At 34.9% G+C, this 16014-nt stretch overlaps 1 protein-coding gene across 1 annotated transcript; it reads right to left on the bottom strand.

Annotated features, from left to right (window-relative positions):
- Positions 1–9555, bottom strand: LOC100800648 (serine/threonine-protein kinase CTR1). The gene is made up of 16 exons (XM_003542487.5): positions 8744–9555; positions 7167–7468; positions 6936–7080; positions 6698–6801; positions 6282–6490; positions 4655–5044; positions 4165–4205; positions 3442–3510; positions 3245–3345; positions 3043–3127; positions 2830–2928; positions 2041–2109; positions 1807–1938; positions 1065–1159; positions 781–984; positions 1–207 (listed from the first exon to the last, which is right to left on the bottom strand). Exons 1-15 carry the CDS (start codon positions 9302–9304, stop codon positions 876–878), a joined length of 2511 nt encoding a protein of 836 aa, XP_003542535.1. The 5' UTR covers positions 9305–9555; the 3' UTR covers positions 1–207; positions 781–875.
- Positions 9556–16014: the final 6459 nt, after the last annotated feature.

The raw sequence follows: 16014 nt of genomic DNA, 5'->3' as shown, positions 1-16014 counted from the left end.
TCATTAACTGAATGTAATTACAATCGGAATATTTTTTTACATACAAAATTATGAAAGAAGAAAAAGTAAAACATTTCTCGGTAAAATTACAAGATCACCTAATCAAACAAATTTGTTTGGAACAACAAAGAGGGAGTGTGGAGTATCCTTGCTCTGCGTTGAAAATCAATATTCTTAAACCTGAATTAAAGAAATATACAATTGACCCTGCAACCAAAAAGACATGAACAGCATTAGTTTGACCACGAGGTTAGACACATGATCAATAGGGACAAAATAAAAATAAAACTATTTTTGGATAAGCTTCTCAAGAAACAATTCTAAGAAAAGAAAATAAGAAAGAATGAAATAAGTTTTTCATAAGTTAAAATTAGTTCTCCATTAACTAATTTGTGAATGTCTTCTCATCTTTTAGAAAAATTAAATGAGAAAACTTTTACAAATTAACTAATAGTTAGTTAGCTAATGAATAGTTCATTTTAGGTTATGAAGAAATTCATCTCATTTTTCTCTTTTCATTTTCTTCTAAAGAAGTGCTTCTAAAAAAGCTTACCCAAAGAGGCCCTTATTGAGTTGTAAAAGCACTTCAGCATGATTTATAAATTAAATAATTATAACAAAATATTGTGTACGCTCCAATCCAACTATAATGAGGTCATATTTCCACTAGAAAATCGATGACCATTCCCCTTACCCACGGCACAACCAAAAATTGAGAAATACTAGGTCCAAGCTAGATTTAGTGCTGGCAAGAACACCATTATGGAATTTGGCACGTACCTAGGGACAACTAAAGCAGTGAAATCTTGTTAGACATCAAAGACCAATAGAATCCTGTCATATGTGCACGAAAAGCAACTTGGCGTTCCAACCATTCAGGTCAGTAATGGCATGCTTGGACGACCAGGTTGAGGTGTAGGGGGTTTGAGCAATGGCCTCAAAGAATCCATAATACTCGCAAAAGAAGGACGTTTCCAAGGCTCACTGCAGTAAACCAATATCAATAAAATTTTATGACAAAATATTGAAGTGGAATACATAAAGGTAGATGCATCTGAACTCACTAGGCCCAGCAAGCCTCAATTAGCGCAGCTACTTGGGGATTCACATCATGTGGGATCTCAAGCCTTTTTCTCTTAAAGCCAACAGCTGCCACAACCTACACGCCCATATGCATTTGTGACATTGAAGCAAAATAAATGAATATGTAGTAGAAAACTATATATGTGAAGAGAAAAGGTGGATCTAGCTCCTTACAACAGAGCTTAACCCTACTAATTAGTGATTACACTGAAAAACAGAAAAAGCAACATATTGACAACTTTCTCTATAACAGATTCTGCCCATTATTCCTTCTTTCATACACCTGCAGCCCATTAGGCCCAGTCCTCTTTCATTTAGAATAAACTTGGGCCAAAGATTTACCTATGTGCATGCAAATGCAACCAAAGCAAGCATGATATAACAAAGATTGACCACCGTGAAACAGGATAACACTCAAAAGTAAAAAAAATACTTCAGACACAACCTTAACACTTCAACCATACACCCATCAATATTGGCTTGTCCAATACATGCTTCAACCAATATCCACTTCTTGCAATCATTCTCAGATTTCTATTTCCAGCCACACGCTATTTCAATTTCATATATTCTTATAGACATTCATTTCACATCACAAGTTTCATAAATGCCAAAACAATATAATAATAACAGCAACAACAATAACAATAATAATAATAATAATAATAGAACTATTAAGCATAAACATACTACAATATCATGTATCACAGCTATACAACAAACCTGTGCTGGATTTAAATTAACCCATGGCTGTTGCAATGTTGCAAGCTCCCATAAGATTACACCAAAGCTGTAAACATCGGACTTCTCATTCGATGGCTCATCACAAAGAACCTCTGGAGCCATCCACTCAGGCTAAGGGAGGAAAAGGAGAAAAATTAAAAATATAGTTATAAAACTTACTTCTGAAACATAAGACGTACAAAACAGAAATATCTGCAGTCAATGTGAACTTACAGTCCCAGCAGCTGACTTGGATGAGAGAAACGTATTGGCCTTCAGACGTGAAAGCCCAAAATCACAAACCTACAAAAAGAAGGCATTATTATTTAGAGGGGAGGAAAATCTCCCTTAATGTCCAACAGAACAGATCAACCCTCCCCAACGAAAAAACATCCACAAAAAAATTGACCAATACAGTACACATGTTTTCATATGGCTTTTCAAATTTCAACAACATTCCAAATTTGAATCAAAACAAGCACAACAAATTAACAGAAGGCTGAAACTTTTATCAATAAAAAGAAAATTTTGCAATAAACACAATCTTCCTCCAGTTCATAAAGATCCGAGATCAAATCAAAATATCAAATTATTACTAGAATGTACCAGGAAAAAAGTGTCAATTACTATTTAAAGAAAAGCCAATCAAATCAATAGTTTATTCATAATATAGCTCCATCTCTCTAGACAATACAGAAAGGGCTGTCATATGCTATGCGGAAGCCAGAAGTGTCATTTTCCTTTTGGGATGAAGTACAAATTCCCTGAGACAAGTGGGGGAAGAAGGTAGCTCCCTCCCCAGATGAAACCTAGTCCTGACCACATGAGCAAATATAAAATCTTACTACATTCAAGTTATGCTCAAACAAAAAAGATGTGAACATTGTGACTAATTCTTGGCTTGTATCGGTGTGAGACTATCAGCAAGAAAGTGGAATCCTATTGCCATGGGTGACAAATAATTTATATGAAACCCTTAAAGACTATTTGTAATTTTTATACTAGAGAAAACTTCATTCTTACCTTCACTGTATATTTCTTGTCAACAAGAAGGTTTGGAGATTTCAGATCTCTATGAACAATGGGGGGATTACGTTTATGAAGATAATTCATCCCCTTTGCCTGCAAATGATAAAATAACACATGGTTAATTAAAAAAATACAAAGATTATGACATTATAATTCAAAAAATACTAAAAAAGAAGAAACAGTATAGTTTATTTTTTAAATACATACCACGTCATAAGCCATACCAAGCCTACGCCTCTCATCCAATACTTCTTTGGCGCCAGATCTATGCAAAAGCCTATATAAGCTACCCCTGCACTTAGGTCAAGAACTCTTAGAATGTCAAGGTCAAAATATCCTATAATCCTATAGCCTTGAAAAACTTCCCTCTTTTAGGGAAAGGGATGAGGAACAGGTAGAGGAGTACAACCTAGATAAATATTCCGTGACAATTGATAAGTTAGGAGGCTGAGTGACTGCCCCCATAAACAAAACAATGTTTGGATGCCGTAAACGTTTCATTATTGCAACCTACCAAGAGAAGGGAAAACACAGATCAAATAAACAGCAAGAAAATATCTAAAAAGCAAATAAAGCAGGGTTAGGACTTTCAACTTTCAAGCATACCTCCCTTAGGAATTCCTTGAAGCGCTCAGCATGAAAATCCTGTTCCATCAAAATTTTCACAGCAACATCCTGCAATATGATGTGTTTTGAAGGATGTAAGAACAGCAAAAAATAAAACAGGGTTGAGAGGAAGAGGGAAGCAAAAGAAAATTATATATTTATAATTATGTGTGTGTGTACGTAAATATATATATATATATATATATATATATATATATATATATATATATATATATATATATATATATTTGAAACACTTTTTGTTACAAACTTTAATGATCCTGGAAAGTTCAGTCCTCTAGGAGGATATATAACCCCCAAAACCCCAACATATACACATTCCAAATGATGACAGAAATTAAGCTTAAAAGACTTGAAAACAAAAGAACATAAGCCTAAAAAATATGCCACTTTAGCAACATTATTTAAGGCTCTATTAATTTGCAGAAAAAAATAAATGTTTGATGGAAAGTTCCATGAGCAAAACATCTAATTCCCTTGGCGGATGAATTTTTTCAAATAAACTTCTGGTCTTTTGAAGTGCAACTTAATTAGAAAACATAAAATACATAGTTACTGATGGTTGGTCTTTTACTGCAAAAGCCAGTGTAACAATGGCCGGGCTTGTACTACTAGATGTGCATTGAGCTGGGCCTATTAGGATAATAATACTATGTTAGGAGTAACATTTATACAGCATCAATTTAAGAGAGATTGGCTTACCGAGCCATTCCACTCAGCACGATGTACAGTTCCAAAAGAACCTGAAATACCACAGGTCACTTTCAATTTAATGACTACTGATACTAATTACACAGATCATGCCACTAGAAGAAGCAAGTTATGTTACTAAAAATTAATTACTGTGCTCATTTAAGTTAGGATCAGATCTTGATGATTATTAACTTTAGAAGGTTTGGCAGAAGCAAGGAAATTTTTTATGGTGGTGTGGTATAAGTGATTGGATGTAATATTTTGAATGGTTTTATGAATCATGACTTCTTCAATGAAAGCCCCTGGTCAAATATGCATATGGATTGGGGAGCTTTGTTGCATTAATGAGCAGGCTTACTTTTTCTGTTTCTTCTTTTGTACTATCATTACTAAGGACAATATCTAATTTCCTTTCATATTGTCTTTTCTCTCTACAATAGTATGTCTCTTTTTGTCCCCCCCAAAAAAACAATTGCAAGTTATAAAGGAGAAGATATACCTGACCCTATTTTCTCTCTTAGGACAAGATCACTCCATGGTATGTCCAAATCCTCCATGTCAAAGTTAAGCTCTCGAGCATGTTTGCTAGGAATCAGTTGACTTCCTTCAACAAACCTCTTGCCCTCAATCATGTCATCATTAGTATTTGTAAGTGCTAATGGGGTTGGTATACCAGCAGGACGCTTATGCTTTATTGGTGGTGGATACTTTCCCAGAGTTGAGTCTACAATGTTCTGAGGAGCGTTACATGATTGATATGTTTCAGAACCTTGTTCACGTGAGCTTGGATGAGAATCTTGCGGATGCAGAGGAAGGTGAGAACTTCTATTGCTATCAGACGAAATTGGCCTAGGGTTACTGCTGTCTTTGCACTTCCCATCAAACTGTTCTGAAATGGAGAATCCAGAATCTCCATTAGCAACGACTCATGTGATATAAAATTTAGCGTATCCTAAACTGGCACCAAGTTAAAGTTTAAATAACTATCATACATAATTGCAAACCAGATTACAGGATGACAAGCAAAACTAAAACTAATGTCGAACAAGCAACAAGAACATTTATTCAAAGCGTGCTTTTTGAAACTATTCCAGATGTTGATTTACTTGCAAATTTACTACAAATCAAATTAAATATAGTCACTCAAATTTCATTCTGTAGACAGACTAAATGATGTTAACCCCTGTTCATCACAATAAATCAAGAATTTGATAATGATATTTGATAAACTTGACTGAGTAACTTGAACTGTTCTCCCAATTCTACAATACAGAACCCAACTTACATGGAACACCATATAGCACAAACATCACAGTGAAGAATCATGAACTTCTTTTTTAGTAGGCAACCATATTCTTGCAATTTCCAAGTTTAGAAAAATTATTTGTCAGCTAATTGCAGTGAGCATATGAAAGGGACAAAAATACAGACACCTGCCATCTAATCTTAGTGCTTATAAACTGATCAAATCAACAAATGGAAAGAGTTCAATTCAAATAAGAAAGCTATAACACTTTAACATTTGGTAGACAAGCAAATTAATTATAAAGTGTGTTAGGAACCACAGATTAAACACCAGAAACTGATAGCTTTATTATCTGAAACCAGCTTAATGAACTATATCACCTGCAAAAAAAAAAAAAAAATACTCCAGTGCACGAATGCTGCTTCTCAGAAAAAGCAATCTTCTCTGCCTACAATTCACCCTAAAAGCAATTGCAAAAAATAACTCCTCACTCCCTACACTCTCCTCCCAGTAACCTTCCCCCTATCCGGGATCTATGGCTCTCAGCCAGTACGCAACTAACTCTTCCTACCCAGATAACCAAGTGTAGGGACCCACTTTCTTTTTCCTAACATAAACCCTCCAAATCTTGGGCCTCTTTGGATCCAAGTCCAATACCTGCCTCTGGCCCTAGTCCTGGTCTGGGCCCTCAACCCAATCAGAGAGTAACTAGCTTAAAGAAAATGATTTCATCTTTCATTAAAAATATGGAAATTAAAAAGGGAAAGATCAGGGACACCTGGATCCTAAATACTTAATAAATGCAACAGAAGGCCATTAGTAGATCTTTCACACTCCCAGATGTAGAGTATCATAAATTAACAGGAAATATGAATATCACCTGCAGAGTTGTTGTCGAAGACAAGCTCAAGAGACACACAATCCGAGAAATACTGTTTGGCCAATGACCTGAAATCAATGGTAGGTTCAGCCGGTTTAAGTCGTGGAAAGCGCAAGGGTGAAGAAAATGAGATGGAAGATGGACCATTGAGCAAGGAATCAGGCTCAGATAAGTTTCCTGGCTTTCCAATTAAATCAACAAGATACTCCCTGTATTTAGATTATGTAAGATGAGAGGTGTCAGGAATATTACCATTAATAAAGATATATTTAAAATGTCAATAAACAGAATGTTAACATGTTAACCAATTATATAAAGTCCTTTTCCATGGTCATCAGAACTCATGGAAACTAATTTTTACATTGCAGTCTACTTATTAACAGAAAAGTATATGTGCTTGGCAATAAAGCACATACCTCTCAAGCCCAAATCGAACAAGACAAGATGTAGCATCATCCCTTTTGCAATATTTACAGCCCTTAGCAATTCGACATGGTAAATCAATGGCGTCAGCTAGTACCTGAAAATATTGAATATAAAGCAAGTCATTTAAAAAACAACTTATATACAATTGCATGTACTAAGCCAGCAAACAAAAACAAGTCAACATGCATAATCATAGCCTTAAAAGGCCAAAGAAAAGTAGAGCCTTACTTTGAATAATATAGCACGATGCCGGCAGAGGCCAACAGATAGACTACCTATGGGAATAACAACAGATCCTAAGCAATCTTTCAGATCATTACTGCAATCCCTCCAGATGGAAAAAAAGTGATCTTCCCCAACAGAAGCTGAACCACTTGTTATGGCAATAAAACACAGTTAGACAGATATGACCAGACAAAAAGTTAAATAGGTCAAGCCATGAATGTCAAGGAGGCTCACCCCATACGGTTGCAAACCAGCTTGGAAAGTTTATCTACAACATCTGTTGTTGTTATGCTAGTACAAGAAATGTTATGAACATTATTTTGCAGATCTCTTAAGCTGGGGTCACTGCGTCGATCCACCATAACTACTTCAAGTGAAGAAACGACGCAGGGATTCACAGACTTCAGCATATCAACTGATGGAATTCGGCCATTTTCATGCAGATCAGTGCACAAGGTCCAGACAAAGGAATTCATCCCATGAATCAGGTAAAAGCCATCTGGAATTTTGTCAGAGTATGATAGGCAGCCATTCACCTGGTGCACGTTATTAACAAGACACAAAATCAACAATTGCATATCTTACCAAAATGAAACAACTTCTAGTTTCCTCCCTCAACTTTCCTGGGAAAACTAGAGATAATTTTTAAAAAAGAAAATGTAGTACAATAAAGAGTGAAGGGATATTTTTTCCTCTTAAACATAATTCATGCAACAACTCAAGAATCAGGTTTCAACTTCATCTGTTCAGAAATTATGACTATATTTCTTGGTGGCAATTTCCTCTAGTATGACCAAGTACACTCTGCACCCCCGCAATGACACCAAAATATAAAAATTAACATTTTGAAGGTCCTTAAAAGAATTACATTTTCCAATATTGATTTTTTATGCAGCACAACAACGAGAAAATAACTCAAGATAAGCATCAGAAATATGGTAAGCACACAGTAAGAGAATAGCCTACCCATACTGCCCAGAATTCACAGCAAACAGAAAACAGTTTTCCCAAGGAGCAGATGTCACGGGGGAGGGGGGTAGAAGAGAAAAGAAAAAAGGAGCATGATATCCATTAGACTTCAACAGCGTAATTCAAAATCCAACTCCGTCCTTTCAGATAAACAAAACACAACTTCTTAAGAGGATTTTTGCTAGGAACTAAATGGAAGGAAAAAAAAACAGAAAATAGGAGAGAGATCCCTCCTCCAAGGGATTTCCCCTTCACGAAGGATTTCTTTTTTTACAAAGAGCATAAGCTCAACCTACGGATGATACAAGATAGAATCCTCCTTTGAGTCCTTGATCTTAATTACCCCTATTTATATCTAACTAATTGTTATAACTGACTAATTTACTCTAACTATCAGTAACTAATTTTCCATCCCCTTCCATCTAACTCCTAACAGTTTTGTACTAATGCAATTCCCTTCCATTCAATTGAAACTACATCTCCTCCAATTACTCACCGAAAAGGACCAACCAACCAGTGTGAATGAACTTCTAAAAGTTTGCGATCGTCAAGCACAATTTGATTGATCCTCCCTTTGACGCAGACTACAAAAACCTATTACAATCATAGAACCACTGCAGCTTCATCTCATGCTACATTACATTGCACTTAATGAAACTTACCGGAGTCAAACTACACCCATGTCAACTCACGCTTCCAAATTATTTTTCACGGGCAATTCATCAACACACGATTCAAAAACACCTAATAGCGAAATCCATCACCGGAATTCGCAATCACAATCCAATTGAATTCAATCCAATCCAAGCCGCGCAAACAAAGAGGTACAGCGATCAACGTACCCAAAACCTATGCGAAACCGCCTCGGCCGACGACGAGAGCCGCGGCGCGGCGTCGTCCGGCACCGGATCGAGGAAATTGGGATCATCGGCGCACGTGGCGTGCAACGAGAGGCGCAGTGCGAGCGCAAGCTGCAGCTGGTAGCTCTCCTCCGTCTGCTGCGCCCAGCTCTTCCCGGAGGAGGAGCCGGCGATCCTCGCCGGCGCCACCTCCGAGAACTTGCTCCGCTCGTCGTGGAGGTATCCGAAGGCGTCGACGTCGCTGACCGCCGCCGTGGAGAGCGTCGGAGCATAAAAGTCGCCGCCGCCGGAGAGCGAGCTCTCGCCGTAGCTGCTCCCGCTGGACTGGCGCTGCAGGCCGATCGAGGAGTAGAGGTTTCCGATCCGGTTGGCGGCCCGGTGATCGGCGACGAGGTCCCAGTCGAAGGCGGCGCGGTCGGACTTACCGGCGCGGGCGGACTTGCCGTCGCCGGAGGAGGAGGGGGCGGCGGAGGCGGAGAACTGGTCGTCGGGAATTTGGCTGAGGAGCGAGTAGTTGGATCTTCTGGCAGGCATTTCCATCATCGCAGTGTGTTCAAAAAACCCTAAAACTCGCCATTGGTTTTCTGTTTTGGTATTTCTTCTTCTTCTCTCCTCTTTCTATTTCACTTTCTCTCACTAGAACTACAACCAGGTGTGACTGAGTATCAGGGGGAATGGTTGAATGAATCCTCTCTCTCTCTCTGGAATTGGGTTGTCGGAGAGAGAGAAATCAACGAGGCCAGCCTTCTTTTTTTTTTAATCGGTGGCGCGGACTTAATTAATTTTCCCTAAACTTATTTTTTAGCTTAATCTTTCAAAATAGTAATCACTTACTATCACTTAAATATTCTCTTACAAAATTAATAAATAGATACTGAAGTTCTATTTTCTTTTTTGTTTCGATAAACTGTTTTAATTTTTCTTGTATTTTTTGTAAGTGTTATGGGAAATTTTATTGAAACAAAACTTGGTTTTTTGTATATATTATTATTAGTGTAACTTTAAATTATTAATTAGCTAAAGATAATTATTGATATGATTTTTAAATTTGTTTTATAGTTAAGTTTTACATTTTTTTATTCAGCTGATTTTTTTAATATTCAAAGTTAAATTTTACATTAGGGATACATATGCTATTTAATCTAATTCACATAAGTTGGAAAAAGACATGAGAATATTGCAATTCTTTATTAGAAAGGATGGGGGGATTTTGGAAAGAATGGTTGTTAATATTTCAATGAACTTGGAGGTTCACGGCCTACAGTGGAGTCTTATATTTGGTGTTATGTGGTGGAATGGTTCTCCAAAGGGTTTGTGGAAGATTCCATAGACAAGGTGTGTACTATGGCAGGGTCTTATTATGAGAGTGTTGCTTTTTATAAGTCATTCATAAACACCAGACACCTAAATTCGAATATGGTGGAGATTAAATGGATAGCTCCCAAGGAAAGGGAAGTTGCCCTTAATTGTGATGGGGCAGTAACTGCAGATGTGCCTTTATTTACGGATTTTCTTCAAATCTTGGAGGATGTTCAATTATAGTAGCGCTGAATTGAAAGCTATTTGGCTTGGTCTTCGCTTTTGGCATGATCGAGAGGTTTCATGAACATAAGGGTTGACTCAGATTCAAAGCCTGTGCTGAATTTATTAACTCGTGCCATGAATTGGCTGAGCATGCCTTGTCAGCTGATGTTAATGTTCAAGTTTTTTTCTTTTGCACCAAACTTTATTGTATAAGAGCTGATATAGCTCACATTTGTTTTTTTAAAGGCTTTTAGTCTTTGAATAATATTATCCATTTACAACAACAAAAAAATTAGTGTAGAAGATGTGGTATCCATCATATTTTTTCTTTATTCTTCTTTTCTCCCTCTATCAAACACACTCTAGCGGACACATAAAAATAAACATAAACACATGTTGCAAACCACTTTTTGTTTGTGGGTTTCTTCTACTAAAGCTCTAATTTTTCCAGCCAAAAAATTGAACTGATATCTTATGAAGCATACAAGAGAAAACTTTTAATTTCCTTAAAATTTTAAGTTGTGAATGTTTTTGTTTTGAAGAGTTAAATTGAGAATGTTAGTTTCCCATGTTTGGTTTGATTTTAAAAGATAACAATCATAGAAAATAATATTTTTTTGAAAATTTTTTTGACCAAGTTTCCCAAGAAAATATTCTCATGGGAGAAGTAGAAATCTAAGTTTCTCAAATAAAAATAAAATTTAATTAAGATAAAAATATTGTTATACATATTAAATTATATAATGAGATAAATAATTAAAGATCTTCGAAAATAAAATATTTTACTTTATATTCTCAATAAATTTATTTTGCAATATGTATGATCAACCTTTTAGATAGAGGTATTTGTAGTTTGATGGCAACCTATTTGGTTTTAAATAATCTAACATTGATCAATTTATATACCTTAAGGTTAATGAGATTTTTTTTTTCATTACGTTGTATGTGAATGACATATTGTATGTTTGAAATAACCTAGTATACTTTGTGAGACAAAGCAGATGCTAACTAAGTTCTTTAGCATAAAGGATATAGGTGAGACTTCTTTTGCATTGGGAATCAAATATTACAAAGATAGATCACATTGTGTGCTTGGGTTGTCTCATGAGGCTTACAATAATAGAGCCTTTGAGATATTTGATATGCATACTTATAAATTAGGGGATTCCTCATTCACTAAAAGGTAACAAATCAATAAGGATCAATGTTCGAAGAAACTTATTTCGCAATATGTATGATCAACAAAAGAAATTTAGTTATTCCTAGAAATCATGAATCTCAATAACAATGATTCCTGTACACGAAAAAATTCCCCTTGTACTAAACACGCCCTTAGTGAAATCAAATTGATTCAAGTACATTAGAAATTTACTATAAGGGATTAAACCAAGTAGCTTAGTGTCATTGTTTAAGAGAGAAACCTATAACAAATCTCACATGAATCGGGGATTAAAAGTTAAAACACACTACAAGGGATTAAATTTAAGCAAAAAATGAAATAATAGAATGGATAAAAATATGAATGCAAAGATTGATTTAAACAAAAAGGTCAAACATGACTTCCTTCAACAGCAAAAAGATCCAATCATTTCACAGCTAGAGAATCAAGGAGCATAATCAAGCTTTAGGGAAATTTACAAAATTTAAAAAATGAATCAAACAAGAAGCCTAATAAGATCTATGATTGAGAAGTGGAATCAAACGCCAATGACGAATTGGAGCGCTAGAGTTTGTCAAACATGTGGAGTGTGATGATGAAGTCGATGAAGTAGAGGCTCATCACGAGCACTGTCGTCAACAAGAACTTGAGCCAAAGGAAACATTGGTGTAGAACCATAACATGTTGTTCTCGGCACCGTAGTCGCCTCTGATGGAGGCAGAGTTGTTTCCTCCAACCTCTACGTCGATACTCAAACCCACCAGCAAGTCTTTGGACATAACCTTTTTTGCTCATCTACACATTTAGGGTAAGAGGTTAAAAGTAATGCTTTAAAATGGAGGGGTATCGAGTATAATAAAGACAAACCTTAGATGGTCAATGTAATCAACTCTAACAACAAACAAGGTGCAATTTATCTGGATTGGGTGGAGATTGTTTGAGATAATTGCTCCTTTTAACAAAAGGCCTTTGTGTAAAGGTATTTTTCTAGAAAATAATGCTAGAGACTTATTTGGAAATGTCATAACTCATTATTTGAACTTGCACATATAACATTTTTATGAACTTATCACAATAAAATAGAATGATTTGACATGCTTAATAATTCAATTATATTTCATGACATTTTACTAGATGTCTTTCACTTTCTACGGTTATGTAAAACTACAAATACAAATTTTACATTGACCCGACCTTGTGGGGCATAATAATAGACCCAATACTAGTAGTGTATTTTTAGGTTGTATAAGTATATCATTTTACATTTTTTATGAATGAAAAATTGATCTAATTCTTTAAAAGTACCAAAATAATTAATTATTACACTTAACAATACTTTGTGGTAGGGCTATCAAAATGACCAAACCAAGTCCATCAGGTCAAATAGTGAAATTGGACCAGCTCAGGCCCAGTCCATATTCTTGTGGGTTAGGATATCTTAGGCCCGGCCTAGCCCTATGCCAAGTTGGCATGACACAAAGCTTATTCAGCTAATTTAAAAATGAATACAAAAGGAATTGAGCATTTGTTTGTGATTTTCGTGGACGCCCCTCGTAAATCGCAGGTAGGTACTCACTTTGTCACTCACCCTCTCCTTTACAATCAATTATTCAAGTAATTATTTACTTTTGATTTTTGAAACTAAGGGAAAAAAGAAAGAAGGGGTATAATATAAATTATAATACTAAATACTACTTATTAAGTTATTATATTTTATTTAATATTACCTATGGTCCTATTTATAGGAAATAGGAAACAAGTTGTAGTGTATTTTACACTACAATTTGTTTCTTATAAGTAGGATTATAAGTAATATTTATTATATATTACTAGTCGGATCAATCAGGCTTGAGTCCATTTGGCTCGTCGGGCTATACGAGTTGAGCCAGAAAGACTTGTTTTTATTTGAGATGTATTTTTTTTAGCCCAATCTACCCTAATTGTGGGCTAGTCAGGCCAACCTATTAGGTCAAGTCCATTTTGTCAACTTTACTTTACGGTAATCAATATTAAAATATTTCTAATTAATCTAATGTGATTCAATCAATTGTAGCTTATAGGTTGTCTGAAAATGGACTAATGATGTGATCTATTATGTGATACCCAATCCAATTAACATAATGATCATTTGATAATGGTATTTGGACACCTAATATTGATTCATGTAGACAATAGTGTAAGCCCTTAACCTTTAGGCCCATGATGGAAGGTACCTAAAGTTAATATATACTCGAAACTAGGTTCCCTTCATTATCATTATCATTTTTTATTTTCTCTGCAACTTGTCTAATCGATAATTGAGATAGAGAGTGGTATCACGTGAAGAAAGGCTTTGCTGTTAATATGCATTTTCGAAGATTGAGAATTTTTTTCATTTATCTGAAGGGAACACACTTTTTTTACCCTAGTGGTGTGACTATCGAGTCCTCTCCTTATTTTGCCCATTTTTTTCTAGTGATTTGTTGCACAACAATATTGATGATCATAGCATCAACAAGCAAACAAACAAAGTATATGTCCTATTTTCATGTAATGTTATAACTCTTATGCTCATTTTTCTTATACTTGACATCAAAGACCCATAGACAATGTTACATCACTTATAACCTAATTTTTGTATTATTATCTTCCTTTTTATTGAAAATAATTTTTTAGGTTATTATGTTTTTTAAATAATTATTTTCAGAAAATTAGGACACAAAACCATAAGGCTTTTGCAGAGTAAGATTGTAAAAATTTATGGAGAACAATTTCAATAACTTTTTATGAGTACAAAGGAGAAATTCAAAAAATACAATGCAGGTGAAATATGTATGAACCATGACTTTTGAAGCTTAAAATTCCATATTTTATCAATAGACCTATTAGGACTTTTATCATAGATCCATTCGAAATATATTTTTAAACAGAATCCTTTAAAATTGAAAAAAACTTGACTAACGAAAGGAGATTATTTCTTGAATCTAGTGTGTGCTCATAGATTAACCCGTTTGAGGTTTTGGCATGATTATAGCCCTAGTTTATGCTTTTTGCCTAAAGTTAAATGTGCTATTATGCCAATCTCATTATTTATAGCTTGTTACGTCCTAAGTTATATATGTCATATAATATATCTCAGTATGTTTGTGTTGTCTAAATAATTTAATTTTAGGATGGTGTTATTGGAGAGTACATTGGGTTAAGAAATTGGTTTGTCCACAAGAGATCATTTTCTTAATTTAGTGTGTTGTTATATGTTAACCCACTTGAGGCTTTGGCTAAGGCTATAACCTTAATTAGTGCATTCTGTCCAAAAGTGAATGTGTTCTTATATTAGCCTCACAATTGGTAACTTGTTGTGTCTTAACTTACATTTTATCACTCTATGTGCCCCTATTAACTCCTAAGGGTTTGATATTGGTTCTACAACCTATATTGTTGTATCTTTAGAAAGATTTTGAAGCTTGAAGGGATCACATGCAAAGAAAATTAAAATGAAGGTAAGAAATTAGTGGGAGGTGTATGCTTAATCTTAGAATTTAGATTTAAATTGGTTTTGAAATATAACTTTTATGTATCTTCTTTTAGGAAAGTATTAAGGTAAATATGATGTCATGAGGTAACATATGAGATTATTTGCTACACACATGCAATATAGTGGAACAATTCCACACTATGCCATGCTTAAGAGTCCTAAACGAAATGGTGTGGCCAAAAGGTATAATTTCACGCTCAAGGATATGACAAAGATCACTAGGATTGTGGAGTTCATGCATGCTAAGTTCTTGGACCTTTATATAGCAAAATCCATCATCTTATGATATTATGTTGATGCTTTTTTTACTAAGATATTTTCTTTATTGATGCTTGACCATGATAATAGTGCCATGTTTACTATGTTTTTTGAAGCTCACATTCCAATTGAGAATGTGAGTAATCCATGAGTTCAAAATATAGTTAATCATTATATCATGGTTAATGTTCCACAATTTGTTGATCTAGTTGAGTAAATTATTGTAAGAAGGTCAGTTAGACATAGGTGACATGCTATTCTGATGATTTCATGGTTCATCTTAATAAGAATGCTCTTGACATTGGGTGTGTTATGAAGTAGAAAAATTATCATAAAATTGTTTATTGTCCTTAATTTGAGAGTAGATGCATGCAACGAATGAAGAAATGCAATCTATGACCACTAATGATGTATAAGAGCTTGTTGAGTTACTTGGAAATTGTGAAGCAAACGGTTGTAAGTAGATTTTTCAAGACTAGAAAAATATCAGAAGGTAAAATTTGGAGATTTAAAGTTAGTTTGATAGCTAAGGATTTCACTAAAAAAAGATAGAATTAAATTTAATTAGATTTTTTCACCTTTACCAACTAAGGATTACTTCATAATTATAATGGCACTTTATGGTTCATCTTGATTTAGAACAACATCAAATGGATGTTAAAATAACTTTTTATATGGTAATTTGAGTAAGGAGGTATGCACCAACTTGAGGGTTTTAACGTTAGTGGTAATGATCACATGGTTTGTAAATTAAAAATACTCATTTATGGGTTGAAGCAACCTTTTAGATAGAGGTAT

The sequence above is a fragment of the Glycine max genome, chromosome 13 (assembly GCF_000004515.6).
Source record: "Glycine max cultivar Williams 82 chromosome 13, Glycine_max_v4.0, whole genome shotgun sequence".
NCBI classification, from domain to species: domain Eukaryota; kingdom Viridiplantae; phylum Streptophyta; class Magnoliopsida; order Fabales; family Fabaceae; genus Glycine; species Glycine max.
This window is presented reverse-complemented; position numbering and strand designations above follow the sequence as displayed.

Bases quoted from the DNA above. Each gene is read 5' to 3' on its own strand.
- LOC100800648 (XM_003542487.5), bottom strand. From the start codon at position 9,304: ATGATGGAAATGCCTGCCAGAAGATCCAACTACTCGCTCCTCAGCCAA. The intron at 2,110-2,829 runs GTAAGAATGAAG...TTCTTTTTGTAG, and splicing joins ACAAGAAATATACAGTGAAG to GTTTGTGATTTTGGGCTTTC. The intron at 1,160-1,806 runs GTTTGTTGTATA...ATGGGCGTGTAG, and splicing joins TTAATTTAAATCCAGCACAG to GTTGTGGCAGCTGTTGGCTT.